This window comes from Anomaloglossus baeobatrachus, chromosome 1, assembly GCF_048569485.1.
Source record: "Anomaloglossus baeobatrachus isolate aAnoBae1 chromosome 1, aAnoBae1.hap1, whole genome shotgun sequence".
NCBI lineage: Eukaryota > Metazoa > Chordata > Amphibia > Anura > Aromobatidae > Anomaloglossus > Anomaloglossus baeobatrachus.
Window position 1 is genome coordinate 440,102,912 of NC_134353.1, and position 13,120 is coordinate 440,116,031.

Here is a 13,120-nt window from a genome sequence, read left to right on the forward strand (position 1 = left end):
AAAGAGATGCAGATTTAGTGCTGGAAATTATACACCAAATTTCTGCACTAAATATGCATCTCCTGGCGTTTAGATGTATTTTGTGCCAGAAGATGCAGATTTGGTGCAGGAATTTGGTGTATAAATTTCAGCAGACATAAAAATATCTTATAATTTGTCTGGAAGCCTCTCATAGTATCGATCTACAGTGGGTATGGAAAGTATTCAGACCCCTATAAATATTGCCACTCTGTTTCATTGCAGCCATTTGGTAAATTTAAAAAAGTTCATTTTTTTCTCTTTATTGTATACTTTGCACTATATCTTTACAGAAAAAAAACAGAAAAGTAGATTTTTTTGCAAATTTATTAAACAAGAAAAACTGAAATATCACATGGTCATAAGTATTCAGACCCTTTGCTCAGACACTCATAATTAAGTCACATGCTCTCCATTTCCTTGTGATCCTCCTTGAGATGGTTCTACTCCTTCATTGGTGTCCAGCTGTGTTTAATTAAACTGATAGGACTTGATTTGGAAAGGCACACACCTGTCTATATAAGACCACAAAGTTCACAGTGCATCATGAATCAAGAGAATCATGAGGTAAAAAGAGCTGCCCAAGGAGCTCAGAGACAGAATTGTGGCAAGGCACATATCTGGCATAGGTTACAAAGGAATTTCTGCAGTACTCAAGTTTCCTAAGAGCACAGTGGCCTCCATAATCCTTAAATGGAAGATGTTTGGGACCACTAGAACTCTTCCTAGACCTGGCTGTCCAGTCAAACTGAACAATCGTGGGAGAAGAGCCTTGGTGAGAGAGGTGAAGAAAAACCCCAAGATCACTGTCGCTGAGCTCCAGAAATGCAGTAGGGAGATGGGAGAAAGTGCCACAAAGTCAACTATCACTGCAGCCCTCCACCAGTCAGGCCATTATAGCAGAGTGGCCCAACGGAAGCCTCTCAGTGCAAGTGTCCTCAGTGCAAGACATATGAAAGCCCAGCGTTTGCAAATAAATACATGAAGGACTCCCAGACCATGAGAAATAAAATTCTCTGATCTGATGAGACAAAGATAGAATTTTTGGTGATTCTAAGTGGTATATGTGGAGGCTCTGCTCATTACCTGCCCAATATAATCCCAACAGTGAAACATGGTGGTGGCATTATCAAGCTATGGGGGTGTTTTTCAGCTGCAGGGACAGGACAACTGATTGTAATTGAAGGAAAGATGAATGCGGCTAAGTACAGAGATCTCGTGGAAGAAAACCTCTTCCAGAGTACTCTGGACCTCAGACTTGGCAGAAGGTTCACCTTCCAACAAGACAATGACCCTAATCCCACAGCTAAAATAATAAAGGACTAGCTTCAGAACAACTCTGACCATTCGTGACTGGTGCAGCCAGAGCCCTAACCTAAACCCAATTGAGCATCTCTGGAGAGACCTGAAAATGGTTGTCCACCAACATTCACCATCCATCCTGACAGAACTGGAGAGGATCTGTAAGGAAGAATGGCAGAGGATCCTCAAATCCAGGTGTGAAAAACTTGTTGCATTATTCCCAAGAAGACTCATCGCTGTACTAGCTCAAAAGGTTGCTTCTACTCAATACTGAGCAAAGGGTCTGAATACTTATGATCATGTGATATTTCATTTTTTTTATTTAATACATTTTCAAAAATTTCCACATTTCTATTAATGAGAAAAAAATGAATTTAATTTTATTTTTAATTTACCAAATTGCTGCAATGAAACGAAGAGTGAAAAATTTAAAGGGGTCTGAATACTTTCCATACCCACTGTATATATACTGTTACAAAAAAATTTTAATGAAATTTTCTATTAAAGATTGGATTTTACCTTGTGCCAGTAGCTGGATCATTCACTTTTTTCGTATAAATTTCAGCACCAAATCTGCATTTCCTGGCTTAAAGTCATACAAAAACCGTGGTTTTGACACCGCTTCAGTGCGGTTTTCTGCCAAGACATGCAGATTTAGTGCAGAAATGTCTGCCCCAGATTTTTGCACCAAATTTGTATCTCCCGGAAGAAAATGCACCAAAACAGTGTCCAAACCACGGTTTTTGTGAGATATTCTGCCAGACGTAGAGTTGGTGCTGAAATTTATACACCAAATTTATGTTCCAAATTTGCATCTCTTAGCAAAAAGCACATCAATATCACATCGCATTTAGATGTTTTTTTTGCCAGAAGATACAGATTTGGTGCAAGAATTTGGTGTATAAATTCTAGCACCAAATCTGCATCTCTTGGCAAAAAAATGGGGATTTCTGCCAGGAGATGCAGATTTGCTGCTGAAATGTGTACCTTGCAAATTCAGTATGTAGCAGAATCGGGATTATCGTGTGACTGCATATGGATTACGTCGGATCTGCAAAGGTGTTTTTAGGCTTAATAAAGGGATGAAATAGGGTCAGTGTATTTTATTTCAAATAAAGGAATTTTTCGGTGTTTGTGTTTTATTTCTTTTCAATTAAAGTATTAGTAATGGGGGTCTCATGGTCCTTTACCCATTAGTAATTCAGGGCTTGATGACAGCTGACAAATCACAGCTGTCATTAAACCCTTATATTAGCCCAACTGCAGGCCAATTGGGATGAGTCTGGGAAAGAACCAAGATTGGTACATCTAATGTGATGTGCCAATTCTGGGCAGCTGCAGGCTGGTATTTTTAGTCTGGGGGGGCAATTTCCATGGCTCCTCCCATCCTGATAATACCAGCCTTCACCTGTCTGCTTGTCTGCTTTAGCATGGCTGGATATCAAAAATGGGGGAAACCTTAAGTCTTTTTCCTCTCATATCTGCAGGTGTGGTTTTTTTACCTGTGTTGGCTATCAAAATATAGCAGGAGCCTGCTTCTTTCTTTTTTTTTTTTTTTAATTATTTATTTCTTTCCTTTTACACTACAATACAGCAAACTGACGCGGCAATCAATTACAGATGAGGACACAGGGTGGGCGCGTGTATAGCAGTCTACAACCAATCACAGACACCGGCAAAATCGGAGGGCGGGAGAAACAGTGAATATTGATGAACCTTAATAAGCGGGCCTGGAAGAGAGTCTGAAAGCAGTGTGATCCTCCAGGAAACACAGTATGTAAAACTATCCTGCTCTTACTACCATTTAACATCCCCTTGAAGCCCTCTAGTGGTTACTACAGCCATTTTACAGCTCCAAATGTCTTGTCCCCATTGACTTGTATGGCATGTTTGTTGTTTGCATTCAAGCTCGGTGTCAAGATCAGTCACCGAACCAGATTTTTTTTTTCCGTGCTGGTTTGGCGAGCCCAAATATTCACGGGTTTGCTCATCTCTACACACTGGTCCTCAATATGGCATATCCTTAAATCATGACCTATTGGTGATATTTTTGAACTGGAGTTGAAACAATGGCTATTGTGAATGTACCTGATGTATCCTACTGATGGCCTGTGTTGCAGGATCCAACGGTATGATGTCTTATCTTTCCATCCTACATTTCTTGGATCTTTCCATAACAGTTTGACTTGGTTTAAAGTGTCACCCGTATGCCACAAAGCATTCCTGAGCTGTTCCCCAGGTCCAGTTGTTGATTTGACAGCCTAATGTAAAATAGGAAATGGTGTTTAATTCATTAGTATCATTTGTGCAAATGTATAGTCATGACTGGAATTGTTAGCATCCTTGACATTTTTCCAGAAAATTAAGTATTTATCCCAGAAAATTATTACATACATGCTTAATTCCTTTGCATCTATTGGAATAACATAAAAAAATGAGAAAAAACGGTAAATTGGACATAATTTCACACAAAACCCCACAAAATGTACCAGGCAAAATTATTTCCACCCTCAACTTAATTTTTGGTTGTACACTCTCTGGAATAAGTAACTGCAATCAATCACTTACTATAACCATCAACAAACTTCTTACAGCTCTCAACTGGAAGTTTGGACCACTTTTCTTTTGCAAACTACTCCAAGTATCTCATATTTGAAGGTGCCTTCTCCCAACACAATTTTCTGCACTCCTTCAACTATGTTCACACTTTTAATACACGTGATTTGCTGTGTTTTTGTACTTTCTCATTGTTTTCAAAGATGAAAAAAATATTCACGGGCAAATGTAATTTTAACATTTTAGTACCTCATCTGGGCATGTGGTGTGTGTGACATGGTCAGACAGATACTGTTTAATTTATGAAGGAGTGACTCTAAAATTAACAATGCATATACGGTTAATGCAAAAACTGGCAAAAAATTAGAAAAAATAAGAACTATGATACATACAATCTCTTGCCCGCTCCTGCCACTTGCACCTCAAGAACATCTCTAGAATCCGCCCTTTTCTCACAATGGAAACGACAAAAACCCTAACCGTGGCCCTGATCCACTCTCGCCTTGACTACTGTAACTCTCTATTAATTGGCCTCCCCCTAGCTAGACTCTCTCCTCTACAGTCCATCCTTAATGCAGCAGCCAGGGTCACCTATCTGGCCAACCGCTACTCGGATGCCTCTGCTCTGTGCCAGTCATTGCACTGGCTGCCCATATATCATAGGATCCAATTCAAATTGCTTGTTCTCACCCACAAAGCTCTCCACAGTGCGGCACCCCCCTACATCTCCACCCTCCTCTCTGTCTATCACCCCACCCGTTCTCTACGCTCTGCAAACGACTTTCGGCTAACATCCACACTAATTCGAACCTCCCACTCCCGGATCCAAGACTTCTTCCGAGCTGCTCCAACCCTCTGGAACGCTCTACCCCAAGAAGTTAGGACAAATCACAACTTACTAAGCTTCAGACGCACCCTAAAGACGCATCTTTTTAGGGCGGCCTATCACACTCCCTAATCAAATTCAATTCACATAGTCCCTCTACAACTTCTCACAACATAACTCCACATCAAACTCTATGGCACCTAAAGGCATCTCAAGCCTCTGGCCCACTGGTCCAGGAAGCCATTATCTAGCCCCCATTTCCGTGAGATGGCTGGATTGTCATTGTAAATAAGCACTTGTAGCTTGCCCTCCCCCCCAGCTCATTGTAGATTGTAAGCTCTCACGAGCAGGGTTGTGTTTTTTCTTTTTTTTTTTCTCCTCTAAATATTGTATTTTCTATAACTGTTACTTGTTTGTATATGATCCTCCTGAATTGTAAAGCGCTGCGGAATATGTTGGCGCTATAGAAATAAAGATTATTATTATTATTATTATTATTAACTATGATACACACTGTAATAGACACAAAGAAGGTCCTCATATACATTCTGTTAAAAATGTTGGATAGTTGGACTCCTACGCTTATGCACTAAAGGCCCTGTCACAAACAGAGATAAATCTGCGGCAGATCTGTGGTTGCAGTGATATTGTGGACAATCAGTGCCAGGTTTGTGGCTGTGTACAAGTGGAACAATATGTCCATGATTTCACTGCAACCACAGATTTGCCAAAGATTTATCTCTGAGAGTGACGGGGCCTTTAGTGTAAGTTCAGTCAAAAATTAGAAGTCGGACTGCAATACCCCCTGGAAGCCACAATGAGGAAGGCCTCAGAAAACAATTTTTCTGACATTCTGAAGGAGTAGAAATCCTAGACTGAGAAAGCCTATACAATAAGTGAGAGGCCTATCCAAAAATTACAATGAGGTATTGCAACCAGCAAGAGATGTAGAGGAGAGACTAAGAATTCAATTCTGGTACAATTTTAAAAACATTTTGAATCCCAAACTGTGAAACCTATGAACTCAGGGCAAGGCTTAGCTAAAATTACAAAGTGACATTGCTGTAAATCCTGGAACAGACATATAGGGGGGAATGTGATTCATTTTAGTACAATTTTAAAAACATTCTGACTCTGAAACTGGGAAAGTTTATACACTCAGAGAGAGGCCTAGCCTAAATGACTAGTCATTGCAATACAGCTAGCAAAAGACGTGGAGGGAGTACTGTGATTCAATTCTGGTACACTTTTAAAACATTCTGACTCCCAAACTGGGTATTATCTGCCCTCTAACCAACATGCTAACCTGCAAAGTGGGACAGCAAGCTAGGTCTCATAGATGAGCATGTTTGTTGTGCTCACGCAACAGGCACAATATTACCTGGCCAATGACCTCAGTCTGTGCGTGCACCATCAGTAGCATGTTCACTTCCCTGTCCCTTTCCGCACCCTTGTGTATTTTAAATTATGTATGCAGTTAACAGCGTTATTAATATGGAACAGAATCTAATACATGTAGCCTGGAAAAGGTCTTTTGCTTTTTGGTTGTAGCAGCAAGGACTGTAAGGAAAGAAACCTTGCCTATATTTATCTAATTATAAATTATTGCTTCTCTAGCAGCTAGCACTACAGTAATAAAGCCTATTCATAAAGCCTATGTACTAAGTGCAAGGGCTGCCAAAAATTAGATGGAGGCACTCCGATACACCCTAGAAGAGACATAGAGGAGGGCCTCAGAAAACATTTTCTTTTTACCATTTGGAAGGCGTGGACTCATACATAGCTAAAGACGTTGAACTAAGTACGTGCAAGGGGTGAAAAACATTTACCCCTGGGTGGTTTACATATATATATATATATATATATATATATATATATATATACATACATACATACAGTGCCTTGCGAAAGTATTTGGGCCCCTTGAATTTTTCAACCTCTTCCCACATTTCAGGCTTCAAGCAAAGATAAATATTTGAATGTTATGGTGAAGAATTAACAAGTGGGAAACACTTGTGAAGTTGAACAAAATGTATTGCTTATTTTACACTTTTTTAACAAATAAATAACTGAAAAGTGGGGCATGCAATATTATTTGGCCCCTTTAAGTGAATACTTTGTAGCACCATCTTTTGCTGTGATTACAGCTGCAAGTCACTTGGGGTATGTCTCTATCAGTTTTACACATCAAGAGACCGAAATTCTTGCCCATTCTTCTTTTGCAAATAACTCGAGCTGAGTGAGGTTGGAAGGAGAGCGTTTGTGAACAGCAGTTTTCAGCTCTTTCCATAGATTCTCGATTGGATTCAAGTCTGGACTTTGACTTGGCCATTCTAACACCTGGATATGTTTATTTGTGAATCATTCCATTGTAGATTTTGCTATATGTTTGGGATCATTGTCTTGTTAGAAGTAGAGATGAGCGAACCGGTCGCGGTTCGGCTCGAGCTTGGTTCACCGAACTCAGGTCGCGTTCGAGTTTGGTTCGGCGAACCGGTTCGGCAAACCACTCGAACCCCATAGGAAACAATGGGAGGCAATCACAAACACATAAAAACACATTATAAATGTACACATACAGTTAATAAACATTGCCATAACACTTACCGGTGCCGGAGATGCGTCCTGCACTCTGTCTCCTGCAGCTTTTCCATCGGTAATCGCTGCGTCCTCCGGGAACCAGCAGCGATGACAGGACCTATCGTGACGTCAATAGCCATATGACCAGTCACTTGTCTATTATTTCATTGGCTACAGACTGGTCACATGGCTAGACATCATGTCCTGTCCTAGGTCCTGTAAGTGCATTTCTCCAGTACGCAGTGATCGTTTGTGTATCTCCATGTACTGGCGACATGCTCTGGCACATGGACTACTCCCCATTCCTGCATGGGGCGCTCTTTACAGAGTCAGCCCACATGCAAGGACAGGCTGTCACAGCCGGTGAATAGCGGCACCGGGAATCACGTGATCGGAGCTCCGTTGCTATGGTAACCCGGCTGTGAGCGGTGAAGTCACAGCTAACAGCCAGCAGCCTGTGGTCACTCTCACTGAGTGATTTCTCTACGGGGCAGCAGCGTATTTCTCCCCTGTGCAGCCTCATGGAGCAGAGCTGCATGGGTTAAAGGAGAAAGACGACAGAAGAGCATGGATCGTGGAGGGCTGACAGTAAGTAATAAACATGGAGTCTCTAAGTGTGTCGGTGTATTTATTTCTATTAAAGTATTTTTTCTCTGTGTGGTGTCTTTTTTTTTAACCCTTTATTGGAGATTTTTAATGGCCGGGTCAAACTTGCCTGACATTAAGAATCTCTGGCTTAATACTAGCTAGTAAAACAAAGCTAGTATTAACCCTTATTACCCAGCAAGCCACCTGGCTCCAGGGCTGTTGGAAGAGTTGGATACAGCGCCAGATGATGGCGCTTCTATGAAAGCGCCATTTTCTGGGGCGGCTGCGGACTGCAATTCGCAACAGAGGTGCCCTGAAACCTCGGGCTAACCTGTGCTGTGGATTCCAATCCCCAGCTGCCTAGTTGTACCCGGCTGGACACAAAAATGGGGCGAAGCCCACGTCGTTTTTTTTTTTTTAATTTCATGAAATTCGTGAAATAATTAAAAAAAGAAGGGCTTCCCTATATTTTTAGTTCCCAGTCGGGTAGAAATAGGCAGCTGGGGGTTGGGGGCAGCCGTACCTGCCTGCTGTACCTGGCTAGCATACAAAAATATGGCGAAGCTCACGTCATTTTTTTTTTTTTTTAGTTTTTTGGGAAAAAAAATAAAAAATGCTTCCCTGGATTTTCCATTGACAGTAAAGGTAACACCAAGCAGTGGGGGTTAGCAGCTAGTAGCTTCTTGGATTACCCTTAGCTAGCAATACAAAAAATGCAGCGGGAGCCCATATATATTTTTTTTATTTATTTAAATAACAAAAAAATGGGCTTCCCTGTATTTTGATTGCATGAGATGACAGTGCTGTAAAAATAAATCATTAAAAAAATGACGTAGCGCTCCGCGGTATTTTTGATTCTCAGCGCAGATAAAGCAGACAGCTATGGAATGCCACCCCCATCTGCCTGGCATTACCTTGGCTGGCAATCAAAATACAGGGAAACCCATTAATTTTTTTTATTTAAAAAAATAGTTAAAAAAAAAAATGACGTTGGGTCCTCCCATTTATGATAGCCAGCTAGGGTAAAGCAGACAGCTGTAGCCTGAAAACCACAGCTGGCAGCTTTACCGTGGTTGGGGATCCAATGTGGAGGTCACCCCAGGCTCTTTTTTATTATTATTTTATAAATAATAATAATTACAAAAAAAAAGTAGGGTCCCCCCCAAATTGGATCAGTAGCCAAGGTAAAGCGGACAGCTGTGGTCTGGTATTCTCAGGGTGGGAAGGTCCATAGTTATTGGCCCTTCACAGCCTAAAAAAAAGCAGGCCGCAGGCACCCCAGAAGTGGCGCATCCACTAGATGCGCCAATCCTGGCGCTTCACCCCAGCTCATCCCGTGCCCTGGTGCAGTGGCAAACGGGGTAATAAATGGGGTTGATACTAGCTGTAAGGTCACCTGGCATCAAGCCCAGCAGTTTGTGATGTCATGGCGTCTATCAGATACCCGACATCACAAACTGTCAGTACTAACAAAAAAAATAGACAAAAAAAAAATGTATTTCAAAAAACACTCCCCAAAACATTCCCTCTTTCACAAATTTATTGTAAAGAAAAAAAAATAAGGGGGTCCCACGACGACTTTGGACCATCTAGAATATGGGGGGGACATGCTCAGGGAATGTATCCCCCATTTTCTAGGAGTGCAGACCATCCATATGAGGAATGTGGGTGCAATGAATCTGCACCCACTCTCCCCGGGTCCACAACAGCAGACTCCATCTCGTAACTGTTGCTACCAAAGCTGCAATGCCCTGCTCATGAGGTAAGGGCATGCCTAATCAGGAGAACTATTCTACATTTCCAAATATTGGTATTTGCTGATATTATTGCTATTCCACCTACTTTATATTGGGGATAGGATCTTGGAGATGGAATACCCCTTTAAGTCCAGTTATCCAGCTGAATGAATACTAAACAACAGAGCTCGCTATTTAGATGTGTTTTCTTGTGGCATATAACGGACTCTCATGTTTGGTAGTCGTTCAGCAGGGCAACTATAAAATCAAATACCTCCATTTGGAAATGTAGTATAGCTCTCCTGATCATCTATGTTCCTTACCTCATGAGCAGGGCATTGCAGTAGCTTACAGATGCATGGTTACCACCACTCACTGTGTCTGAACACAGGAAGCTGAGCTGACAGCCGCTCTGTGCATGCGGCAGCGTCTATTGTGAAGGAGGGGGCCGCAGGGGATCAGCGCTGCACATGTACCGTGGGACACCAGGGAACACCGGTGGGGTTATAGGGGGTGACCTGGCAGGGCCTGGGGAGGAGTTTTCTGTCGCATGTGTCATGGCACATGTGACAGAAATCAGAGGAGTAGGGTGAATGCGGCCGGTGCGCTGCTGTGTGCACGGCCATCTTGGAATTCTGGGAGGGAGTTGGGGGGAGGGCACTTTAGCAACACCGGGGGACCGGGGAGGAGATTTATCTCCCATCTGACATGTTTGTTCATGCCAGATGGGAGATAAATAATTTTTTACCGGCGCTGTCATTTACTGTAACGTAATAATCGGTATATGGTGTATACCGGTGATCACGTGAGCGGGGACCGGAAAAACCGGCCTGAATCATGATCTCCAGGCTCTCAGCTACCCCCTGGAACCCCGGAGATTTTCGGACGCTGGGGGACGCTATTCAATTATTTCTGCCTGTGGTTTATAAACGGCAGATCAGAATAAGACTACATTCACACGACCGATCCGTTTTTGCGGTCCGCAAAAAACAGTCCGTTTTTTTCACGGGTGCATCCTTGTGGCATCCGTTTCCGTTCCGTAGACGGTCCGTATGTCATCTGTTTGTCATCCGTGTGCCTTCCCTTTTTTTTGCGTACTGCAAAAAAACTGAAGGAGGGAAAATACATAAATTTACCCAGGATTCATAGCTTCAACCTACATGAGGCGGTCACATGTTCACTCCAGTGCCATTTTCTACTGCTTTTCACAGCGTAGAGCTCTCTAGTGATTTTCCTGTGCTTATACACTTCATATCAGTCTTTTCTGTCATTATAATGGCAGAAAGACACATAATGTTCCACTCTCCTGCATTTTGTAATTTTGCACCCTTTGGTGCCTTTCATGTGGCACTAAGGGGTGCTTAGCCTTGTATTCACCAAAAAAAATAAATAAAATTTAAAAAAAAATGACGTGGGGTTCCCCCTATTTTTGATAGCCAGCTAGGGTAAAGCAGACGGCTGCAGCCTGCAGACCACAGCTGGCAGCTTCACCTTGGCTGGAAATCCTAAACTGAGGGCACCCCACGCTGTTATTTTAAATTAAATAAATAATTAAAAAAAAAAAAAAACAACACGTGGGGTCCCTCCAAATCTGGATCACCAGCCAAGGTAAAGTGGACAGCTGGGGTCTGATATTCTCAGACTAGGGAGGTCCATAGTTATTGGACCCTCCCCAGCCTAAAAATAGCAGGCCGCAGCCGCCCCAGAAGTGGCACATCCATTAGATGCGCCAATCCTGATTCTTTGCCCCAGCTCATCCTGTGCCCTGGTGCGGTGGCAAACGGGGTAATATATGGGGTTAATACCAGATGTGTAATGTCACCTGGCATCAAGCTCTGGGGTTCATGAGGTCACGCGTCTATCAGACACCCGACATCACCAACCCAGTCAGTAATAAAAAAAAAAATAGACGACAAACACATTTTTATTTGAAAAAACTCTCCCTCTTTCACCAATTTATTAGAAAGAAAAACAAATCCAGGTCTGCTGTAATCCAAGGGGTTCCCACGGCGATCAATACCATACTCAATGTCTCAGTCAATGATGAACAGAATGTTCCCCATTGGCTGTGAGAGCAATGCAGTGACCTGAGCTAACATCAATAGGTCAGCCCAGGTCACTGCAGGGGAAGACAAGTGCTGCTGTCAGCGAGGTACATTACCTGCGGTGACGATCTACTGCACTGCTGACAGCAAAGCTGTCACTGACTTCAATGCCCGCCGCGTTCACAGCCAAGTATCGCGGGAGCCCGTGACGTCACCGCTAGTCACAGTCTCGGCTCCGCAGCTAGAGGAAATGTGAGGCGGCGGCCATGGAAGACAGTGAAAGCGCTGACAGCGGGATGGCAGGACTTCATCACTGCAGGTAAGCCGAGCGGGGTAATGTGTGCGGAGTGCGAGGTGTGTGGAGCTAAGCGGGGCCATGTGTGCGGGTGCGAGGTGGGCGGAGCTTAGCTGGGTAATGTGTGCGGGTGCAAGGTGGGCGGAGCTGAGCGGGGCCATGTGTGCGGGTGCGAGGTGGGCGGAGCCTAGCGGGGCCATGTGTGTGGGTGCGAGGTGGGCAGAGCCTAGCGGGGTAATGTGTGCGGGTTCGAGGTGGGCGGAGCTGAGCGGGGCCATGTGTGCGGGTGTAAGGTGGGCGGAGCCTAGCGGGGACATGTGTGCGGGCAGCGGAGTGTGAAGTGGGTGGAGCCTAGCGGGGCCATGTGGCGCTGAGGACGTCAGTGTCGGGGACTGCATGGCTGGGGACAGGTGAGTGTGAGTGTGTGTGTGTACATGTCAAGTGCAGGAGGGGGCGGAGCCGAGCGGGGAAGTGTTGGCTCCCTGCACACGTAACCAGGGTAAATATCGGGTTACTAACTAAAGCGCTTTGCTTGGATACCCGATGTTTATCTTGGTTACCAGCTTACTGCAGGCTGCCAGCGATGGCTCCCTGCACACTGTAGCTGAAAAAGCCACGCTTTTGCTGATCAAACCGTTCTCGAACGTAACTCGAACTACCGAACTTTTAGCAAAAAGCTCGAGTTCTAGTTCTATCTAGAACACCCCCCAAAATCAATCGAACCTCGAACTGGCGAACCTCGAACCACGAACCGTGCTCAACTCTAGTTAGAAGACAAATCTCCATTCCAGTCTCAGGTCTTTTGCAGACTCCTACATGTTTTCTTCAAGAATGGTCCTGTATTTGGCTCCATCCATCTTCCCATCAATTTTAACCATCTTCCCTGTCCCTGCTGCAGAATAGCAGGCCCAACCCATGATGCTGCCACCACCATATTTGACAGTGGGGATGGTGTGTTCAGGGTGATGTTCTGTGTTGCTTTTACACCAAATATATCATTTGTCATTGTGCCCAAATAGTTTGATTTTGGTTTCATCTGACCAGAGCACCTTCTTCCATATGTGTGGTATGTCTCCCAGGTGGTTTGGGGCAAACTATAAACAACACTTTTTATGGATATCTTTGAGAAATGGCTTTTTCCTTGCCACTCTTCCATAAACGCCAGATTTGTTCA

General features: G+C 43.6%; 1 protein-coding gene across 1 annotated transcript in view; it reads right to left on the reverse strand.

Moving 5' to 3' along the window:
* LOC142316860 (cartilage oligomeric matrix protein-like) overlaps positions 1 to 13,120 on the reverse strand; it is a 1,990,803-nt gene that overhangs the window by 79,810 nt on the left and 1,897,873 nt on the right. Inside the window, exon 17 of the mRNA XM_075352653.1 lies at positions 3,409 to 3,581. Within this exon, the coding sequence (XP_075208768.1) occupies positions 3,409 to 3,581 (173 nt within the window). The remainder of the gene's footprint in view (positions 1 to 3,408; positions 3,582 to 13,120) is intronic.